The sequence below is a fragment of the Electrophorus electricus genome, chromosome 14 (assembly GCF_041902795.1).
Source record: "Electrophorus electricus isolate QZ-2024a chromosome 14, ASM4190279v1, whole genome shotgun sequence".
NCBI classification, from domain to species: Eukaryota; Metazoa; Chordata; class Actinopteri; order Gymnotiformes; family Gymnotidae; genus Electrophorus; species Electrophorus electricus.
Window position 1 is genome coordinate 19,627,164 of NC_137510.1, and position 20,385 is coordinate 19,647,548.

At 37.6% G+C, this 20,385-nt stretch overlaps 1 protein-coding gene across 3 annotated transcripts; it reads right to left on the minus strand.

Annotated features, from left to right (window-relative positions):
• Window positions 1-1,464: 1,464 nt before the first annotated feature.
• On the minus strand, window positions 1,465-19,724 carry pip5k1ab (phosphatidylinositol-4-phosphate 5-kinase, type I, alpha, b). Of its 3 annotated transcripts, XR_004776579.2 has the most exons (18): window positions 19,612-19,696; window positions 17,674-17,715; window positions 16,155-16,189; window positions 15,487-15,567; window positions 14,574-14,704; window positions 12,032-12,149; window positions 11,643-11,795; window positions 11,150-11,449; window positions 10,422-10,639; window positions 10,121-10,204; window positions 9,651-9,699; window positions 9,406-9,487; window positions 8,290-8,445; window positions 8,088-8,199; window positions 7,946-8,008; window positions 7,742-7,829; window positions 7,397-7,598; window positions 1,465-4,586 (listed from the first exon to the last, which is right to left on the minus strand). XR_004776579.2 is itself a non-coding variant. In XM_035530869.2 (17 exons), the coding sequence occupies exons 1-17, from the start codon at window positions 19,661-19,663 to the stop codon at window positions 7,596-7,598; spliced, it is 1,767 nt and encodes a 588-aa protein (XP_035386762.1). In that variant the 5' UTR covers window positions 19,664-19,696; the 3' UTR covers window positions 1,465-7,595. The 3 variants fall into 3 exon arrangements, 2 of the variants coding, with proteins under 2 accessions (XP_035386762.1, XP_035386763.1); XM_035530869.2 differs by having other exon boundaries at window positions 1,465-7,598; XM_035530870.2 differs by lacking the exon at window positions 17,674-17,715 and having other exon boundaries at window positions 1,465-7,598; window positions 19,612-19,724.
• Window positions 19,725-20,385: the final 661 nt, after the last annotated feature.

Genomic DNA, 20,385 nt, shown 5'->3' on the forward strand with positions numbered 1-20,385 from the left:
CACCTCACTATGTGTCAGATAAGGTAACCTGTACACTTTCGTTTTCTAGGTAAATTCATCACATTTCTTAACATTTAAATTATTTTTGTTATTAGCATAATTTTTGCCTTTATAATGGATATAGTATTATGATGAGTTATTTATTAACTCAATTTATTTAGCATTTTCCTTTATTTGTTAAGATTTACAACCTTTATTCAGTGTTTATGTGAATGTGTCCACTTTGTTTTCTGACCTCCATGTTGAAGGATAAATAAGGCATTTGCCACTTTGTGTCACGTTTAGAAGTAGTTGTAGTGACCATTTGTTCTATTATGTTTTATGAATAGGCTACTTGTTTAGATGAAGAGATTTTTTTCACGGTTAACTAATAAACAAAATAACCAAACGTTCTGATACTGCTGTTCCATTTAGCGTCGGGTTAGAAAGACGCATGCGCCGTGAGATAGAGCTGCATCGGCCGTCAGCCATTGCAAACGTCGAATAACACTGCTCCTTTCAGTGTATGTGGTGCAACGTTTGTCGTTGGTAAAGATGTGAGTTAATGCTTTGTTATAGTGGGAAGATATATTTGTACTCGGTCAGTTATGTCAGGTAGTTTGTGTTGTATTAGCTTGCGATACACGAGACTGCACATGCCTAAATTGTTCTTGAGGTTCACACAGATTTGCACAGATCAGCCTGATGTAGATTTGGTATAGAACTGACCGCCAACTGTAGCATCCATAAAGAAAAATTTGTTTTATTTTGGCGTTGTAAATTGTTTATGTTGGGAGTTTATCGTGAAAGCACGGTACCATGACTGCTTTGTGGTAATTTGTGAGAAGGCACAAAGATGAACAATGACGCTGTATACCCACTTAGGGGCACTGTTGTATAAATCTAATTACTTTTGGCACTAACCACGCGCACTAAACCCACGCACCGCGTGAGGCACGGAGGTCCCCGTCTGACCGAAAGTATGTCCGTCGTCAAAATAAAAGCCCCACGTCCCTGACTGGGAGGTTTAGCGAATAAAATTAGCCATAACAGAAGAGTGGTCATTTGGTTTATTTATTTTTAAATTATATTGATAGAATAAAGTTAGATTTAACCAGTGTAATCCATAGCCTATAAGCCTATGATATTTTCTTAAAATACATTTAAATTGTTGTTTACAGACAAAACAGAAACAAAAACATTTCATGATCTTAATGAATAAAACTAGGAAATTTGTTCTAAAATATTTTCATAACACATAAATGCCTTCCATACGACTTTCATACTTCATATATAAAAGTATCAGAAGCAACATTTTATTTAACAGACAATTCACCAAGTGGCAAACTTGGCAAATCATACTTTAATTAGCTGGATGCCCCTCACTTTCAGCAGTCCTGATATGGTAGTTAAAGGCAATAGTAATTTTCATCCAACAATGTACATTTATTAAACATTATTTATTAATACTTCGAACTACTAAAGTCATGTATTGTTTATTTTTATTTTAGATTACACAAGCATGTGCACAAATGTAATCTTTGAGCCTGTGTACTCCTGTGCTGTGTTGTACAATTCAATTCTCAGCACTGCTAATTACAGTCTTGGATCATATTTGAATCCAATTGTGTTCTGAACAACACTGAAAGGACCATCTTTAATAACTGCACCCATCATAGCCCCCTTTCTGCCTGAAAAATCTAATACAGGATGTATTTACAATATTTACATCCCAAAATTGTGCAAAGTGCAATGACACCCCAGTCTATGAAGATGGATGGAAGTGTCTGCTTTTCTGCCCTTTGAGATTATTCTTCAGGAAAATACAAGTGTAATTTAGAACAAACGGGGCAGGGATTGGGATGTTGCAAGATATCTTTGCCTTTCTTGAGGCTACCTATAACTGAAGAGTTTTGGTGCCTAATTCATGTACAGTAGGCTTCAGCATATGTAGAAAGCTAACATTTCAATTTTATACAGTCAGAGGAAATGTCAATTAATTTCCAGCATTGCAATTTGCTAGCAATACTTATTAACCAGTTATTAAAATGTGTGATAGTGAATAAAATAAACAATTCAAAACAAGAAATACAATTATAGTGACCCTTTTCAGGTAACCTACAGGCACCAAGTGTTATTTGTAAAAAATAAATAAATAAATAAAAAACAAAAACAAAAAAAACTCATTTAAATAAATGAGCAAAACGATACTTCTTTCCAGACAGGTGATTAATGAGAAAGCAGTGTTTTACCAGGTGGTGAAGACCTGAACAAAAAGAACTGAGATGAACCAACAACAAATCCATTTGAGCTTTTGCGAATAATCAGTCTCTGTGTTCAACCTTGACGTATTTGAAATACTAGATTCAAATAGAGTCAATGAAACTTCCAGTACTGGCTTCCATACTCGTATCGGATTATTTATCTTCGGGCTTCGATGAGAGGTGACGCTTTCTGTAAGGAAATCTGGAGAAATCAATATTCTGAAATTAATATGTATTTAAAATGAAAACATATGATTAAACCCAAAGTATTTCACAACATGAATCCCAATGTAGAAATAAATACTGGAAGGTTTTAGAAAATATTTTTATTAGCCTATTTAAAATCAAAGGGACAATGTGGAAACCCACCAACACTACATGACTAATGATGGCAGAAGAGACAGGCAGCGAGCAAGGGAGGAAAGGTAGGTTTTTATATATATATATATATATATATATATATATATACACACACACACACACACACACACACACACACACACTAAAAATATAGCCATCATCTCCAGCAGTCATTCAGATCCTGCAACTGCCAAATATTCATTTATTAAACACACACACACACACATACACACCTTTGGACAGAATTGTAATGCATAATACCAACTGAAATCAAAAATATGAAAGTGTGCAGTGTCAAACTGCCGCTTTTGCCAGAAATGCAATTTCAAAAATTACTTTCTGCCACTATACATAATCATTTATATTCAAGATTCATATAAACCTACAAGGTATCTATGCGCGCGCACGCACACACACAAAAAATAAAAAAAAGCTACTTAATAAATACAATCAAAACTCAAGTTGGCAGAAAAGCTCATATTGCAGTATTTATATGCTGTTGTAGTGTCTTTGTTGCCAGCATACAATCCTCTGTGAATTGTGCAAGATTGATGTGTCTGTTGTGCATTAGTCAATTTCACAAACCTACCCATTTGATCAACAAAATCAAAACACTGCAAAGAGAGACAGCCCAGTGTTAACAGAGGACTGCATTTACCAGTCATCTAGGTTAGGTTTGAATTCAATGAACTGAAATCTAAACCATGCTGACAGTTAAGTCTACAACCTCTGCCCATAAGTTCCTTTCATCTAAGTTTGAACAGGGAATTGTAGTTCTTGTCATGCTGTTAAAAAAAAATACAGACCAAAGAAGAATCGTGTCAATTAAACTGAAAACAGGAAGCTAGTTTTCAGGTGATGAGATTTTCAGTATTGACAGATGACAACTATTTGTACTGGACACTGGCTAGCTACTACAAAGATGGCATGTTTGAAACTGTGCAGTAACTGAAATTAGTGATAAGGTCAAACAAAACTTGAAAGAAATTATTTTCTTGGAGACTGGTGGCCAACAACCACACTACACTCTTTGAACAAAAAGGCATAAAGACACCAGGAATGCGCCACAGTTAAAGGTTAATAATTTGCTGCATAACAAGAACAGCACAGCATAGTGTAATTAACTATACACCACTATATATTTTACACCTGTTTTGTTTTTGTTTTTTTGTATCAGAAAGTGGTACATGTTGAAAATAATCAGGTTATTAAATCAGGACATCATAGCTATGGTAAAAAGAAATAAAATGAATCCTCTGATCTAAATAGGCTGTAAACATGTACAGGGAACAAGGATGAGAAGCGAAATTATTGCATGCATAAACATAATACTCACCATTAAATGACATTCAGCAGACAATGTACTTGTAAAATTAAAATGTTTTAAAAATTAAAAGAAATGGGGTTTTTTTTAATCTTAAAATCATAATTGAGTAGCATCTGAATACAAATTTATGGTCAAGTTTTTATTTGTTAAAATGGACTTTGTGCTCCAAACGCTGCTGAGAGCATTCACCACATCAGTCTTTAGCTCCTTTAGCTTGGTCATATCACAGGGTGCAAAATCATGGCTACATCTGCCCCTGCCATGAACCAAACCAATGAATGCGAAACTGTGCATGGCATCTGAACCAAAAAATTCTAATAAAATAAAATAAAATAGTTGAAACAGCAATTCTGGAAGAAATGTTTTCAAAACGTCAAGGTGCTTTGGGCAAACGCATACCAAGCCTCTAGCTCCACTTCATGAAACCTTGTTAAAACCTGATAATGTAGATTTGACACATCCAGCATTTGTGGTTTCCACTACTTATGTGGCAGTAACAGATTCCCAAATTGTAGTTGTGTTCAGATTTGTCCATATCAGTGATCCATTGATTTTGTTTTGTTTTTTTTCCTTTCAGAAACTATCAGTCTGTAGTTTCTTCAGTTGTGGTGTTGGCAGTTGAGGAACACGGTTTCCTCTGGCTTCAGCAGATGCAGCTAGGAACAGTATAAGAATAGTAGCACAAAACACATTCATGATTGAGTCAACTCTATATGATCATAATTAAAACTTTAAAAATATTCCAGTTGTCTCAAAACCCACTATATTGCCGGGGGGGGAGGATATAAAATCACCACTGCAGAACAGTTAAGACCGCTATAGTAGCTTCAGAGACTAGACATGAAATTTTAAAAAGTAGGGGATACAAAACTGTAACTCATACAGCTACATTCAAAAAAACTGAGACTACCTCCTTTCCTTGTTCTAATGAATACTAATCTGTCAGCGCAAAATGGCTGCCATGCCAGACAATTTAAAGGACAGGAGGTTACCACTAAGGACAGGGTGAAGACCTCGCTGGTTTCCTTTCCAGCTACATCTCTGTTGACTTAAGTGCCCAGATATGTCCTTAATAGATCAAGATAAGTCTTAATACACACCCACCCCATCCCCATTCAGAAATAGGTCATGGACAAAAGGTTGTATTATTCACCCTTCAGTGTATTTAAAGGAATAGGACAAAGCATGAAGCCAGGCAGAGTAAATTTCTGCACTGCTCTCTCAGTGACTGCCCAGTTCTATCAATGGGACAAATCAGACTGCTACATTGCTTTTATCAGTGAGGAAAGATGAAATTATTCAGATTCAATCATGCACAGCCATGTACTCTTCAGGCACTTGGGTATTAGCAGTAGAACTCAGTCCTGCAGTGCAGAAGCAGCAGTTCTTTACTGATAGAGCTCAAATGTCCAGTAGGAAATAAATGAACATTTGGTCTCTCAGTTCACCACCTATTCAAAGTCCTGAAATAAGGATAGCACATAAGTAGGGCAGGTTAAAATACTCCCAAACAGCTGCCTTTCTTGGGCTGAACTTAACACAATAACCTAGTTATAAGTGTATGCTATGGCCAGTCAAAGAGTATGAATGTCCCCCCAATAACACTGTTCACACTCTGAAAAATAAATCTAAAAATAAAATGGGGGTGCAGTACAACACAAAGGATGTTCTATTGCCTTAAAAAAAAGTTTTTGTTACTATACAAGACAAAAAGCAGTTGAGCACAATAAAGCTGTGAGTTTTGCATTTTAAATGATATAAATGTTTGCAATTAAACTGTACCGGAAAGTTGACATTACATTGAAAAATCAAACATTTGCATAAGTAATGCTATTTGGTCCTTGTAAAGTCTGGTTAACTTCTGTATCCAGCAAAAACTAGTACAATTCCATAATGTACAGTTAATGTAGCTGATTCATGGTATGCTGACAAAACAGATGACAAGTGAGTTAATTCACTAATGTGTTAGTTCTTTAGTTGACTATACCTACTGCTTAAGAGCATGTTATTATTATATAATAGGTATGTAAACACACACACACACACACACACACACACACACACACACACAAAAACTAAATATGTACACAACTATTTACAAAAGGTAAAAACAGTACATCAATGGATTAAAAGCCATCGGTATTACTGAAGTAGGTGCATAAAAGAGACGCGCATGTCCAGCTACTTATGAATCTAGATTGTTAATTGGTCTATATAAGAATGGAAACACTTGCCATTGACAGAGACAAAGCCCACAGGACAATCAAATGCCCACAAATTATGACGGGCACAGAGCAAAACAACAAAACACTTAAAAGCTGTTTTTAAAAAACATGTGACTTGTACTAAAACAGCATGCATAGCCATAAGACATAAGCAGAACAGACAATCACAAGAGCAACCAAAAATACGTGAATTGCTTTCAAAACCTTTTACAGTGAAAATAATGTACTTCAACGAAAAGGCCATTTTTGTCTCTGAAACAGTGAAATTCTAGCACATCAAAGTACCATACTGGCATCTGGAAACTGAAAAATTGGATTGGTCTTCATTTCTAACACCCCCCCCCCCTCATCTGATGGTAACCTGCAGTCTCATAGGGCACAGATCCCAACAGAGAGCTGGAGAAGAAAACCTAACTAACAAGAGTCAATCAAATGACTCCCTCTCGAATATACACATTACAAAACCCTCATCAGGTTTAATTCATCTTAACCTGCAAAGGTGCATAAAATAAAAAACACAGTCCCCTTAGTGATGCCTGCAGCATCTGCACATGCAGAAGGAGAGTCATACTGCACACTGGCTGTTTTGAGTCTGGGATTTTATAACACTGGAGCACACAGTCAGTGATCCCAATCATAGAAGTGTAAATAAAGAGAGGAGTAGCCAAAGTACAAAAGATTACCATAAGTGATTATTAAATGTATTCACAGCTCACACTGTCACAGAGATAGTGTGGCACAGCTTCCTCTACCTATCCACTTTTGAATGCTGAGTCTACTACTTTTGCACAACCCTTCTGGTTGAACCTTCAGCAGCAAATAGGAACCACCTCCATGCTTAGTATTCTCCTTATCCACCATTACTGGATGAACAGATCTTCAACCTACTAATCCCTGATTCGCATGAAACCATATGCTAGGATGTAGGGATAAAGTAACAACCCTTAGCAAGCTGTAATAATATAGTCTAACGTAAAAGGGTCACCTCTTTTTTTTTTCACACCCAGTAAGATTAAATACTAATAAAAATAATTCACAAAAACCTTTTTACTCTATGGACAAATGCAGGAATGTCACAACTTCATTGGTGAGTATGAGAGAAAGCCCATTCTTTCATGTAAGAGTGGCTGAAAAGTATGTATGTGTTTTAATGGTAAGTTGAAGCAGGTGGCCAATAAAGGGGACTCTGAATGCTCAAGGAAGGACCTCTGTAGTCAACAGGTTGCTTTACAGCAGCATACCCCATGCTGGATAGAGTAGAGAGCCTCTCATACTCTCTACATCTCCTCACATACTTCTGCCCTCAAGCTTGGCTTTCCTTTCCATCCTCCTCCACAGGAAGAGAAGGCTCATCATTCAGCTGATCCCAGGCTTTTCACACCATTCTTCCACATTTTCTTTTCTCCCCCCTTTTCTGCATGCAATCAGCAGTCTCTTCTCTTACTGTAAAAAAAAAAAAAAATCTATTCATTTTTTCCTCTTAAAAAACAAAGCATTAAAGGCATACACTACAGGAAATCGAAAAGAAACAAATTAGGTTTAACTGATGCTCATACATCAAAGTAGTTAGTCAAGATGAGACTTACAAAATAAATGTTGGTCTCTGGAATTATGTCTTTGAGAGAAATAGCATCTTCATTACCCAACTGCTCCTCTAAAGCTTCAGCTCCCAAACTTAAAAGGAGAAAGACAAAGAGAGACAAAAGGAGAGAGACAAAGAGAGACTTAAAGTATCTACCAACATAGCACAGACAGTTAAAATGACAAATAGTGTGAGTGTCAGATTTTACCTTTGGGGGGTGCTGTTGTCAGGTTCTGTACTTGCAGACTTGTGCACCTCCACCCCTACGGACCTGTATCAAAACAACAACTACATTATGAGACCAACAGTAAATCAAAAAGCAGGATGGAGTAAGCCTGGTGTGTCTTTACCTGAGTGTGGGCACAGAGGAATTGGACTGGTTAGTGTCTACAAATTCATCACTGGAGGTTCCAGTCAGGGAAATGGTCCTTGGGAGTACATCAGGTCTTCCTGAATGCATGCCTGGAAACACACGCACACACACAAAATTTCAATATCTTAACTGAACCTCTGTTTACCATGACTGTAGATTTCTTGTCTCTCACAGCTGACCATTGTCTGCATCTGTATCAGGCTGGGTGAGATGGGTACGGTAGAGAAGGCGGGGGTCAGACAGTGTATGGCTGCTGGGGCCATTGCTCCCCATGGGCAGCCTCCTCACCACACTCTGACAACCACTCCGGCTCTTCTTTGATGGGGACGACTTCACTGGGGACAGAAAGAGGTGCAACAATGTCAGTACAAACTACAGAGCTGCAGGGGAATCAAATTGGTTCCCACCCATCCCTGACATCATCCCCATGCTACCCAATGCCATCCCCATATACAACATCATCCCCTTCCCATCCATACATTACCTAACACCATCCATACATTAAACATTACCATCCACTCCTAATCCCACATTACTCAACACTATCCTCATCCCATTCCTGCATTAGCCACACCATCTCCATATAACACATCACTGTCCCCACCCGACTCCAGCAATACCCAACATCATCCCCTTCCCATCCTCATGTGCCCCAAGTGTTCAGTACTGTTCAGTACCCAAAATGTTTGCACATAATTCTCAAACCACCATTCAACTTATGACAAAACACAATACCAAATTTACCATTCTCACCCTATCCTTTCGCAGACTAAAATGTAATGCTCAGTGCCAGACATTATGGCTGTCCACTATAATCAATACAACCTCTTTCCAACCTCTTTATTTTAATGCTATAATAATTGCTTTTAGCATTATTCATGTTTTCAAAACATAACTTTGTAAATGTAACTTTTATGATGACTAAGTGACTAATGTCCACATTACAGTTGGCTGTCTAGTAACAGCTGACAAGATTTGCTCAAATGACTGACATGTTTTTGAGCCAATATTGCCATTAAGCACTACTTTAACTGTCATAGGAAGACAAAAAACACATGAGTTCAGAAACTAGGAAACTGTGTGGAAATCCACAATCACACCATTACCAAAGTATTAACAGATAATTTAATACCATTACCTTGGAAATATCATAAAGCTTGTCCCCATTCCCATCATCACTGCAGGAATATTTTGAATTATGGCCCCATACCCATGGATTACTGCTGAGATCTGCAGTGTTACCACTATACACATTGCCTTGGAGCTGAAATTGGGGTACTGAAATTAAGTCATACCCATTTTCTTAAACACTGTGCTGCACATGAAGCGTTGAAATCGCTCTGCGTAGAAGCCGGGTCTATGGACAGACACTGTGTCCTGCAGGTCAAACACATACCCAGTCAATACACTTCAGCCACACATAACTGTGCTTGCAAAACTGGAGTTTAATAATCTAACCATAAATCGACAGACAGACATTCTCAGAAAGGAAGTGAAAAGCCAGGAATGTTTCTATGATCATGCTGAAATAATCTCTTACCCCATCATGAACCAGTGCTTTCCAGGAATGCTCCAACTTCTTGATGAATCTGCAAATTATCATGGCCAGGGTAAGGTCTAAGAGACATTAGCACCATATACCACTGCCATCATTTTTACTTTAAAAAATAATCAAATATATAAATAATCTAGTTCTGAACAAAGCAGTATCAGCAACCTTCCAGTGGACATGGTAACCAAGAAAACTCATTAGCTTTTTTGATTGTTATGGTAACCTTCCCTGATTGGCAAGCAAAGTACAGCGAATGTGGTGCAATTTCAGGCTAAAAACTCTGTTTAAAGGAGGCCCAGTTTCATTTTGCAGCCTCCCTGCCTGGTTCCCACAGCAACAACAGAAACAAGCTTGATTACAGCGTGAAAATGTGGTGAAGATCATTTTCTGAAGTGTCAGAAAACGTGAAATGCATCAATGACTATACAAACAACAGCAAGCCTGAGGTGCTGGGTTACCTGTAAGACTGCAGAATGTCGATGATACCAATATAAACAAGCAGCCTCTCTCCCTTACTGCTCCGAGCTGGGATACCTCCCCATCTACAGAGGGCAACAGAAAAAACACTTTTCAAATGAGCCCAAACCCGGTATCTTGCACACACACAACAATAATGAAGGCTATGTAAAAGACCTGGAAAATAGGGGGAATTTTTCAGACAGAAATGTGGGAAGCACAAACAAAGCAAAGAAGATACCAAGAACAACAGGAAAGAATGAGGTGGAAGTCAAAGGTGTTGTTAAGCAGTAGGTGACTGACTGGTCCTCGCTGTCCAGTGTGCCCTTTCCACGAGCCTCTCCCTGAATTGACTCCATGGCTGTACTGTAGAGGGCTTTCTGGGCCTGGGGCCTCCGTTGGTCAGGTGTCACTGCCCCCTCCGCCCCCCTGCTGTCCCCCAAACGCTCTCGACATGCCTGATCCACATTATGGATTCCAACCAGCAAGCTGTAGTCCATGATCTTAAAGCTCTGCAACAGCTGATATAAAAAAAATATCTGTCATCACTGCTATGGCCTTCAAAGTCTCAAACAATACCACCACCATTCACAGAGACTCCAATAGGGGACATATACTCACACCACTCAACCAAACCACATTTATCAGAATTACCATGTATGAAAAAAGTTACTTTTTGTCACGGACAATTTGTGTTAGCCATCTTACAACTCCATCAACCCATCATCAACAGGCACTAAAGGGGTGAAGTCCAGCACATCTTAGTGATTTCCCCTGCTCAAATACACCTCCATTAATCCACCTAGGTAATTACCAGGTTTACTAGGTGGTAAGAGCAAAAGTAAAGAGAGTACCAGCTGTGCTGGACTCCAGCCCTTTAGGGGTTGTGCTACCCTAGGTCACTAGGTCATACCTGTAAACCTATAAATTGCACCCACTGGATACTTACTAAAGTGGACAGTAAATATATATGCAAAGCAATTTCTAAGTGGGTGTGAGGAATAAAAACACAAACACACTCCGGCACACACCAGACAGTCGCGCTGGATGGTTTTGCTGAGGGCGTTGTAGTTATCCGGTTCAAGCTGGATGCCCTCAGGCATGTCCTGCATGAAATCCAAGTCTTTGTAGGTGGGCACACCTTTCTCCCTCTCCTTGGGTGAGGCACGCCGCTTGTATGTTGAGCCCTTCAAGTCGTATTTGAGGTGCATGGGGACAGAGCATGGCAGCAAATTGTTCATCACCACAATGCGGATGTTCTTGCCACCTGCCTGTACGCAGTAGAGGCCGTAAAACTTGGGCAACAGGGTCCTCTTATTCTGGTTTAGGTTCTAGAACAGAACACAAACAACACGGTCACACAAGCGGTGAAAATTAATATAAATCTCAGAGTGGCTGGTCCTGCTGCATATTAATTCTCCTGCAGCACCTTTCGCTCTCTTCACACTAGCTCACTAGCTCCATCTCTCTCACACACAGACACATGAACAGTCACCTTCAACAAAAAAAGGGCAGATTACACACCATGAAGTAACCAGGGAGCAGTTTCTGCAGGAACTCTGCCTCTTTGTGCTGGACTGTTTTAATGATGAACTCATCATCACTGGAGACATAGAAGATAGAGCCACTGGCTCCAGAGTTAGAGAGTTCTATCAAGGGATCATTACACAGAGAGTACTGCAAAGACAAACACACCCACACAAACAGAAAGACACACATCCACCTGAATGAGCGAGATATAGCTTCAGTTACAGCAGCAATTATGAATGGTGTAAGAAACATGAGTTATCTAGCTTGAACCCAAAAGCATAAAAATGATCCATACAAGCATGACCAGGGGAGAAAATATGCAGGAAATATCCAGAAACCATGAACATTTGAATGTGCGAGTTAATGTGGTGAGTTTAACTGACCAGATAGTCATCGGGTCGAATGCCAAAGAGTTCTCTGAAGTAACGAAAGGCAATGGGGGCATAGGTCTTAAACCTGAAGTCACCATGGTGATGTGCAGGAGTTAAATTACTGCCCTCACTGAGAAAGAAAGATTAGGAAATAGTGAGAACGAAATTCATTGGTAGCAAAAAAAAAAAGATATGAAACATTTTGAACATGCAATCACAGATTTTTCAATCCTATGGAAACAAAGTGCTTAGTGTTTAAGACTCTATAATATTTATATTTGTCAATGGTTTATCCATCATTGTTCAGATTGCTACTTACAAAAATAAAATAAAATAAAAAAATATATGAGTATCTTAGTGGTGATCAACAAATACATTGGCAAGTTGATGTGCCAGACCAGTCTTTGGCTTATTGCCATTGGCTAATGAAGACACAAACAATGCCCATATACCAAGCACCATCTGAAATAACACACAGACTATTCATGTGAAGCCAGAGCCATCTACATATTAGTGGCTAGAGTAGGACTGCTACCAGCCTTGCATTTATTCAAAGTTGGTAAGAATCTGAATTAGTTTTCTACCTTCCATGCTTAATTTAGTCTACAATAACATTATATGTGAGGATGTCTGATGGAGTAAAAAGTTAAAATATTAGACCACTTCTTTAGCTGCATCTGGTTCACAAATGTAGAATTAGTTTCACAGCTTTGCTGCTTACAACAATCATTTCTTACATTTTTCATAAAACAAAGTCACTTGTAAACAAAGCCTCAGACAGCATTTTTGTAACAAATAAGCAAGAGCCAGTTGGTTCCATTTATTAAAAGACTAAATTAATGAAGTGTTTGTTTTCACTAGTGTGTTTCACACTCCTACATACTCAGTGCATGGTGAATGCTGAAATCAGCAAGAGTGACATGCTGTGTGCTAATTACCGTGTTCCCTCAGCTAATGCTGCCCAGCTACTGTTGATACTCAACAATGCATAAATCAAATGTGCAAATTGCACTGGTGTTTGTTGTAATATTTCTGGCACACTGATTTTTTCCTACAAGTTCAGTATTCCAGTCTATAGTCCAGTGTTCCATTATTTTGTATTTATTGTTCTGTCTAACCTGTCACTCAAGCTTAATAAGTTCAAACTTCTGGTGTTTAACATTACACTTGTTACACTGCTAAACTAAAACAAAAGTGTATACATAGTCGTTTCTGAGACTTGAACTAAAAAATAATAATAATCGCATAAAATCAGCCAAGGAATCATTAACTAGACTACCAAATTCCAATTTGGACATATAACCATCAATAAATCAAGGGTATGGGTTGTTTAAACAAATATTAATAATTAACTGAGAAAGTTTTATATCCAGCACATAAAATTTTATATAATTTAATAAGTATCTTTCAAGTATAATCAATCTTTAAATCAATCCATTCTACTGTAGCTTGGCAAGCTTTTAATATTACTAACGGGTTGATCTTGCATTTTCAATATATGGGTACAAGTGAAAAAGTCTATACAGGCTACAAAAATTGCATAAAGCCTACATTAACCAAATACATAGAATTTTTTTTTTAATGGCGTTAAATTTAATTATAGTAAATATCTCAGCAACTGCTCAGAAAGAAATTGCTGCTACTTTGTAAAAAGCAACAACAATGTGGCTATATGAACATTAACATATTTTCAAATAAAAATGTGTTTAATGTATGTGGACATGTTTAACGCATCAGATGCATTCACTCCTGTAAATGCGCTGCATGATTCCATGGAAACAGTCCTTTCTGCATAAGTCTGCAGAGTGGTGGAATCTTTGGAAGCAGCATGTTCACAGCTGTTTATGCTTTAAGGCACAAAAGCAAAAATGAAAAAAAAAATGCCCAGAAATTGTCTACAACTTATTTCCTAAGTGTAAAATGATAAGCTATGGTTTTACAAATAGTTTTCTGGAGGCTTCTTTGTATACTTGACCATGGGTGCATGGCACCCACTCATGCTCCACTTAGAGGGTAACATTTCTAAAATGTTAATTTAACCAAAAAAGGACAACTTACCAAAACAAACACACACAAATTCATCAATAAACTACAGGTATGTCTGCGATAAGTTACCAACATTATAAGTAGCAGAATGTGGGAGTCTTGCCCAAAGACTCATATTGACATAGCACAGAGTAACCTAAAACTGGGGTTTAAACCGCAGTCCCCCACTTGAGCGGCAAATTGTGGGAAACACTGTCAGTTAGGGGAGCCAGTGTCGCCATTAATTTTACTGAAGATACTGTGCCAAAAACATGCTGTAATTTGGAAAAAAATATAGTAGTGATAGTAGTGATAAGGTTCTAAAATACAGAATGACTGCATACAGGAGTACATCCTGGCATGCTGATCCAAGTACATATTCTATGATGGGGCACTCACACATACTCTGTGTGGAAAATAAAAATTAATAAATAATGGACTCAATTTATTAACAGAATGCTACTGCTAACAAAAAGGTCGAGCCATACAAGAAGCAGACACTGCCCTTTGGCCCTTAACATGCTCGCACCTGGGGAAGAAGATGCTCTCCACCACGTAAAAATCCTGCATGAGAACATCCCTCTCAGCCTTCTGACTCAGGCTGCCCACTGTGTGGGTGATACCCAGCTGGATGGCTCCTTTCAGTGCCGAAGAGGTTGTCTGGGAGGAAAAAATGCAGGAAAGAAAGTTGCAGTGAACTGCATGAATATCTACCAAAGACAAAGATATCTTGAATGATGAATTACCTTATTTTGGTATAAAGGAGCATTGCACAGAATCCTTAGAGTTTTTTTTATTTTATTTTCAAAAGTAACCCAGTCATATTTGATGCAACATAACAGCTGCCTTCAAACAGACTGCACAAGGGCAGAAAGGTTAAATGAGGTTTCTTCAGGAGGGGATGAGAGTTCAATGATGTTATTAGAAAAGAGAGAGGAGTGAGAACAGACAAGTTGTTTGAATACTATGCATTTGGCTTAGTAAAAAAAATGTTTTTTAATTTTAAAAAGTCACCTAGGGTTTGGGTATATGACATGTGCCTCCAAATTTAGCTTGCTGCTGTGAAATCTTTCTTTAGGGTAAGTTTTTGTCCATGACACTGGTACTGGTTAGTTAATCTGGTAAATTAAATTTGCCCATTGCAATTTCCAAGAGGACATGGTATTAGAAAGGGTAAACAATGAATACTACTGAAATGTTTAATCTTATTTGCTATTTCCTAGTAGCAATATCAATACATACCAGATATTCAGGTTCACTAGTGCTAAATTTCCTATGTATAATTTCCCAAGTAAATATTTGGGAGGGGAAGGGGGGGTGGGGTGTTGATAGTCTGTGATTTGACATTTAAAAAAAAAGACAAGTTGCCCCTTCAACTGACAACATAAATCCTGAGTATCAGGATTCACACAGTTATTTGGCCTTTTTAACTACATGCTGACCTTTTTGTATGTGGTCTCTCCTGTGGGGTCCACTCCCCGATGGCCAATAGTCTTCTTCATACTCTGAGACAACCCTGGACCCTAGGAAAAAAATATACAAAGAAAGACAATGAATGAATAAGAAACAGAAGATGTATGTTGTGGGTATGTAACTTTATATCAATGGAGATATATGAATTCTCAGTAACTGCCAAAATGTTTTATTTTTTAACCATATTTTTCAACATTTCAGTTACTGAGAGGTGAAGGACTGATATACATGTGCAACAAGCATGTTTTAGTTCCAGTATGCTATTCAATATGCTAGAGATAAGCCTACCAAAATATCAAACTAGCAGAAAAGATGATACAAATTATTGATGGGAAATGGTTGTACAAAAGCGGAACCATGCAGTGTGTAATTCTGCTTTTATCTGTAATTCTGTTTATAAATGCATGGTGCACAAGACTACATAATCATTACATTCTTGAAAGAACATGCAAAAAACATGCATTTCTTATAGTCTTGAATGTACAGTAAAAAAAAAAAAAAAAACATGCCAGTAAAATTGTTAGGTTAAAGACGTACATATTAGATATCCAAGCATCAGTTCCAAAACCCTGGCATGTAGTATAAACTTAACAAGAAGTTCATTAAGGTAGACAAAAGGTCCCTGTCCACCACTCACCTCTGGTGTGGCCATCTTTCGACTTCCACTAGACCCTTGACAGAGAGAGGAAATCAAAAAAGAGATCTATGTTAAGACTTTAAAAAAGGAGGATGTAAAACAGGTAATTTTAATCCCACAGCATACAGTAAATCACCTCTGTTACCAATATAATAAACAAATTGCAAAGGCTATGACTTTTTTCTAACTCATTATGGTAATGCTATATTTAATACTGATCAATAATGCCAGGGATTGTAGACTCTGCTGTTTAACAAAACAGCAAATAACCATGCATCTCTGTACTATCAGGCTTAAAATAGGCTAACCATTTCCATACCATGAGGACCAGTTTGTGTTTGAGTCCTCTTTGACAACAGTTGCTCTCACCGTCTTGATTTTATTTATCAAAGGTTTTGATTTCTGATGCAATTCAAACATGCATCGAATTAGACATGATGCATACAAGAAAACATGACGGCTGCCAAACAGAGCCTATTTCCTGTGTAATCAATTACCTTTTTAATAGAAAACAAGCATATTTGCAAAGGACTTTACACAACTAACATCATGCAGAAGTGAAGAGCAATGTCTGTGCTTGAATATTGTTATGAAGTAATGGCAACATCCTCCACTATCCGAGTTTCCGTAGGTTACAGTTAAGAGTTTTAACATGTTTGCGATCAAGCACATTTAGTATTAATATTTAAAACAAAAAATAAAAATAAAATTAAATCAGATCTGTTATGAGACACTGTTAGCCAACAATTGACAAATAATCAGGCTGGTAACAGGCCTCATTACTTGTGCAGTACTGTTGTAAAATGAACACAGACATACAGATTAAATAATTATAAAATACCTCTCTTTATGCTGCAAGAACAATACAGTACAGTCTATTACACTGCAAGTTCTGCTATAAACCTGGTTAGTAATAATGATGCCAATCGGGGGTTGTGTGCAACATTAAAGCACCTAAGGGATCAATTATGTTTTTATTCCACACATCCAAGCAGCAGTATATAAAATATTTGTCCCATATGGCACCTAATCGTTATGACTTGTTGACTACTTTAATTAGTCTTTATCAATCAATCAATCAATCTATCTTCTTCTTCTTTAATTATTATTACTATTATTATTAAAAATGTTAGCAGCACCTGCAAACATCCACTTCATGTTTTTTCCGTTTTTGACAAAAAACATGTTCAGTAATTTGTAACACCTGTATGCACATAGGTTTCATTGTATGTTTAGGCCACTGTTAGTGAGCATGAAATATCATTGCTGCAAGTTCCACTTTTAGTATAAGTGAGTGAGTAGATGATAAGTAATTAAAAACACGTCTGCATTATTGACCAGAAATAATAGTGAACAGCTGTAGCTCCAATGTTTCCCAATAACCTGTTTTATAGAGGAAATCAACCTTCTCTTCTGCTTAACGTGAATTTGAGTCTCAAATGCAAAACTGTTACAATAGTCGTTGTCCCCAATTCTCTCACACAAGAATAAATGTCCACAGCACAACCATGCATGCTACCTCTATGAGAGGCCAACATTCTCCAGAAGGGAGTCCTCAGATCTGCAGGGGGTAAAATAGCTCTTTAAAATGGATAGGATTTTCTAAAAGATAAGTGTACTCTACTGCATCTCTGAAACAAGCAATATTTAACATAATTCTGATATAGGCTAATGTGCAATATTGATACTTTTGTCACAGTGACAGTGTATTACAAAGCAGGCTACCCAGTCACATATGTAGCACAGATGGCTATAAATTGGTAAATGAAAGATGTTGGACAAAGGGCAAAGTTGCTGTGTGCTGTCATATTTAGCCTATGCTTATATAGCACCACTTCAGTTTGGGTCAAAGATTTTCTGTAAGGTGGAAAGAAATTATGATCACACTGCTTAAGTCTTTTTATTCATTGTTTCCCTCAGCAATACAAAAATAAAATTTATCATTTAGCCAAATCAGGATTTAAAGGCCAGCTGGCTGGCCATCCTCTTCGTGACCAGTTTTAACCAGTGAATGTACTAGGATTTCTGAACTGAATCTCCCTGCCATTTTATGTCTATAGCTTTACCTAGAATACCCTAAGGCTAACAAGGTCTATTATAGGTTATTATAAAGCATTGTCTGTTTCAGCTATGAACTTTTAGACCTGTGACAAAACAAAGTTAAGTATACTAACAGGCAGAAAGACCTAACAATAGCAACAAAATACAACTGATGCCATGAATGAGAGAAGTGATGCTATCTTTGTTCAAGAGTGTGACTGTAATGTGTAATTACGTTAGAGGGCAAGTCATTTGACTCAGAACTCCCATTTGTTTGTCCATTAAACCGATTCAACAGATCAGATTTGATTGACGTGCAAATTATTAAATATTAAATAGGTTGCTAGATAGTATGGATTACTGTACAACATCCTTAGGATTCTGCCTAATCTTTCAATTATCGTAGAAAGCCCCCAGTACACATTCAGCTTTCACATATTTATCTGATTAGATAGACTGAACCACCGCAACGCGTAGATACACCTATATAACAAAAACAGACCAGTGAATCACAAAAGAGCATCTAAAGCATCTGAAAATTACAAACATTTTAGTGTTTGTTTCTGCTGGCCATCAAGCAAGTTAACGCTAACCAGCTATATAAATGGCTAACTAACAGACCAATCTGAATAACAAGTTACTTGGCTGCATGGCTAGCTATCTTGCGAATCTACGTTTCAGTAAGCAAAGTGACCTAGCGTACCCAATACAGTTGACGTGTATTTACCATTATTAGATACTTTTCCCCTGAATATTTAGAATAGATGCAGTAATCTGGTAAACCATAATATCCAAAACAATTTTACAACCATTTAATTTATTCATTTAGCTAGCTAGAGAAGGGTTCGCTAACCTAGCTAGTTAGATATCTTAGCAACTAGCTGACTACCTCCCAGATAGTTAGACACCTAACTAAAATAGTTTAGCTAGTTAGCTCACTTAGCTAGGTTAGTGTATCTAATTATTTCGCTTACAGCGAGCTAGTTAGCTAGCTGGATAGACAACCTGCTAGCTAGCTAACACAAGCGCATCCAATTTTTGTTTGCCTGCTTGCTAGTTATCCTAGCTAGCTAACACTATTAAGCTTGGTAGCTAGTTAACTACACAAAAAGACGTTCTCAAAAGACCGAGAATCTAGTTTAATGGGAAGAGTTATGGATTTAAAAAATGGTGAAACTAGCTGAGTGTTTTTAACTATAAATAGCTATCTTAGGTTAGATACGTAGCCAAATTGTGGTTAGCCATGATTGTGAAGATTCAACTCAGTTTTCCCAAACAGCAACACTCAGTTTGTAGCTGTTGCCCAACGCTAACTCACCCAAGCATAAAACTCCGACTAATTACTTTATTTAAACAGGAATACATTATATATATGTGTATATACATATAAGCAATTACAATTATATATTCGGGTTACCTGGGGGGGCAGTCGAGCCCGAGTCAGCGGAACCGGCAGTGGCCATTTCCATTCAGCTTGGCCAGCCTCAGCCTCCGTTGGATTTTCTGGTCCAGCTCCCTTCTTGTGACGTTTCAGTTTCTAGGCGTACTCCAGTTAAACCCAGCTACTGAAAACTAACCCCTTCCAGTTAGGGCCAATCTGTCTTGTTCTGGATACTGCGTAGGTCTATTTAAAACCTCAATGCAGGATTGCTACAGTTTTTTATTTAGGCTACATCAAATATGTGATGAATTATATATGTTAGAATTTGCCAACAAAGTCAACCTTTTACATATTTCAAACAGTATTACCTAAATGGTTCTGTTGTAGGGAAAGACAAATTGGTGCCTGCAAGGCCTTTTATCTGGCTACTTAAAAACCAGGGCCCTATTTATATGGTTGTTATAACACGTCCTCTCCAATGTCCAGTGACAATTAAGAAGTGCATAACACATGTGTCACACAAGTGGTCACTTACAGTACAAGGGGAGGAGAGGAGAACGAGGACCTGGTTTTTCAAAATGCACATGCTTTTGGCTGTAAACACAAACATGCATCCCACTGAGTTGATGTCTTTGGCAAAAATTTGCTACAGACTGTTTACAGAGTTATATTGATAAGAAGGCAATGATTTAAAATAATGATTGCAACAGCTGAACAGAGAGTGGGTTTATTTTATTATTTTACATCATTTATAATGTAAACATCTTTAGATTACAAACATAAATAGCAGTAGATTAACAAATAAGAGTT

Bases quoted from the DNA above. Each gene is read 5' to 3' on its own strand.
- pip5k1ab (XM_035530869.2), bottom strand. From the start codon at position 19,663: ATGGAAATGGCCACTGCCGGTTCCGCTGACTCGGGCTCGACTGCCCCC. The intron at 11,796-12,031 runs GTCAGTTAAACT...TTGTCTTTGCAG, and splicing joins TTCGACCCGATGACTATCTG to TACTCTCTGTGTAATGATCC. The intron at 8,200-8,289 runs GTCAGCTGTGAG...GTGTGTTTCCAG, and splicing joins TGATACAGATGCAGACAATG to GCATGCATTCAGGAAGACCT.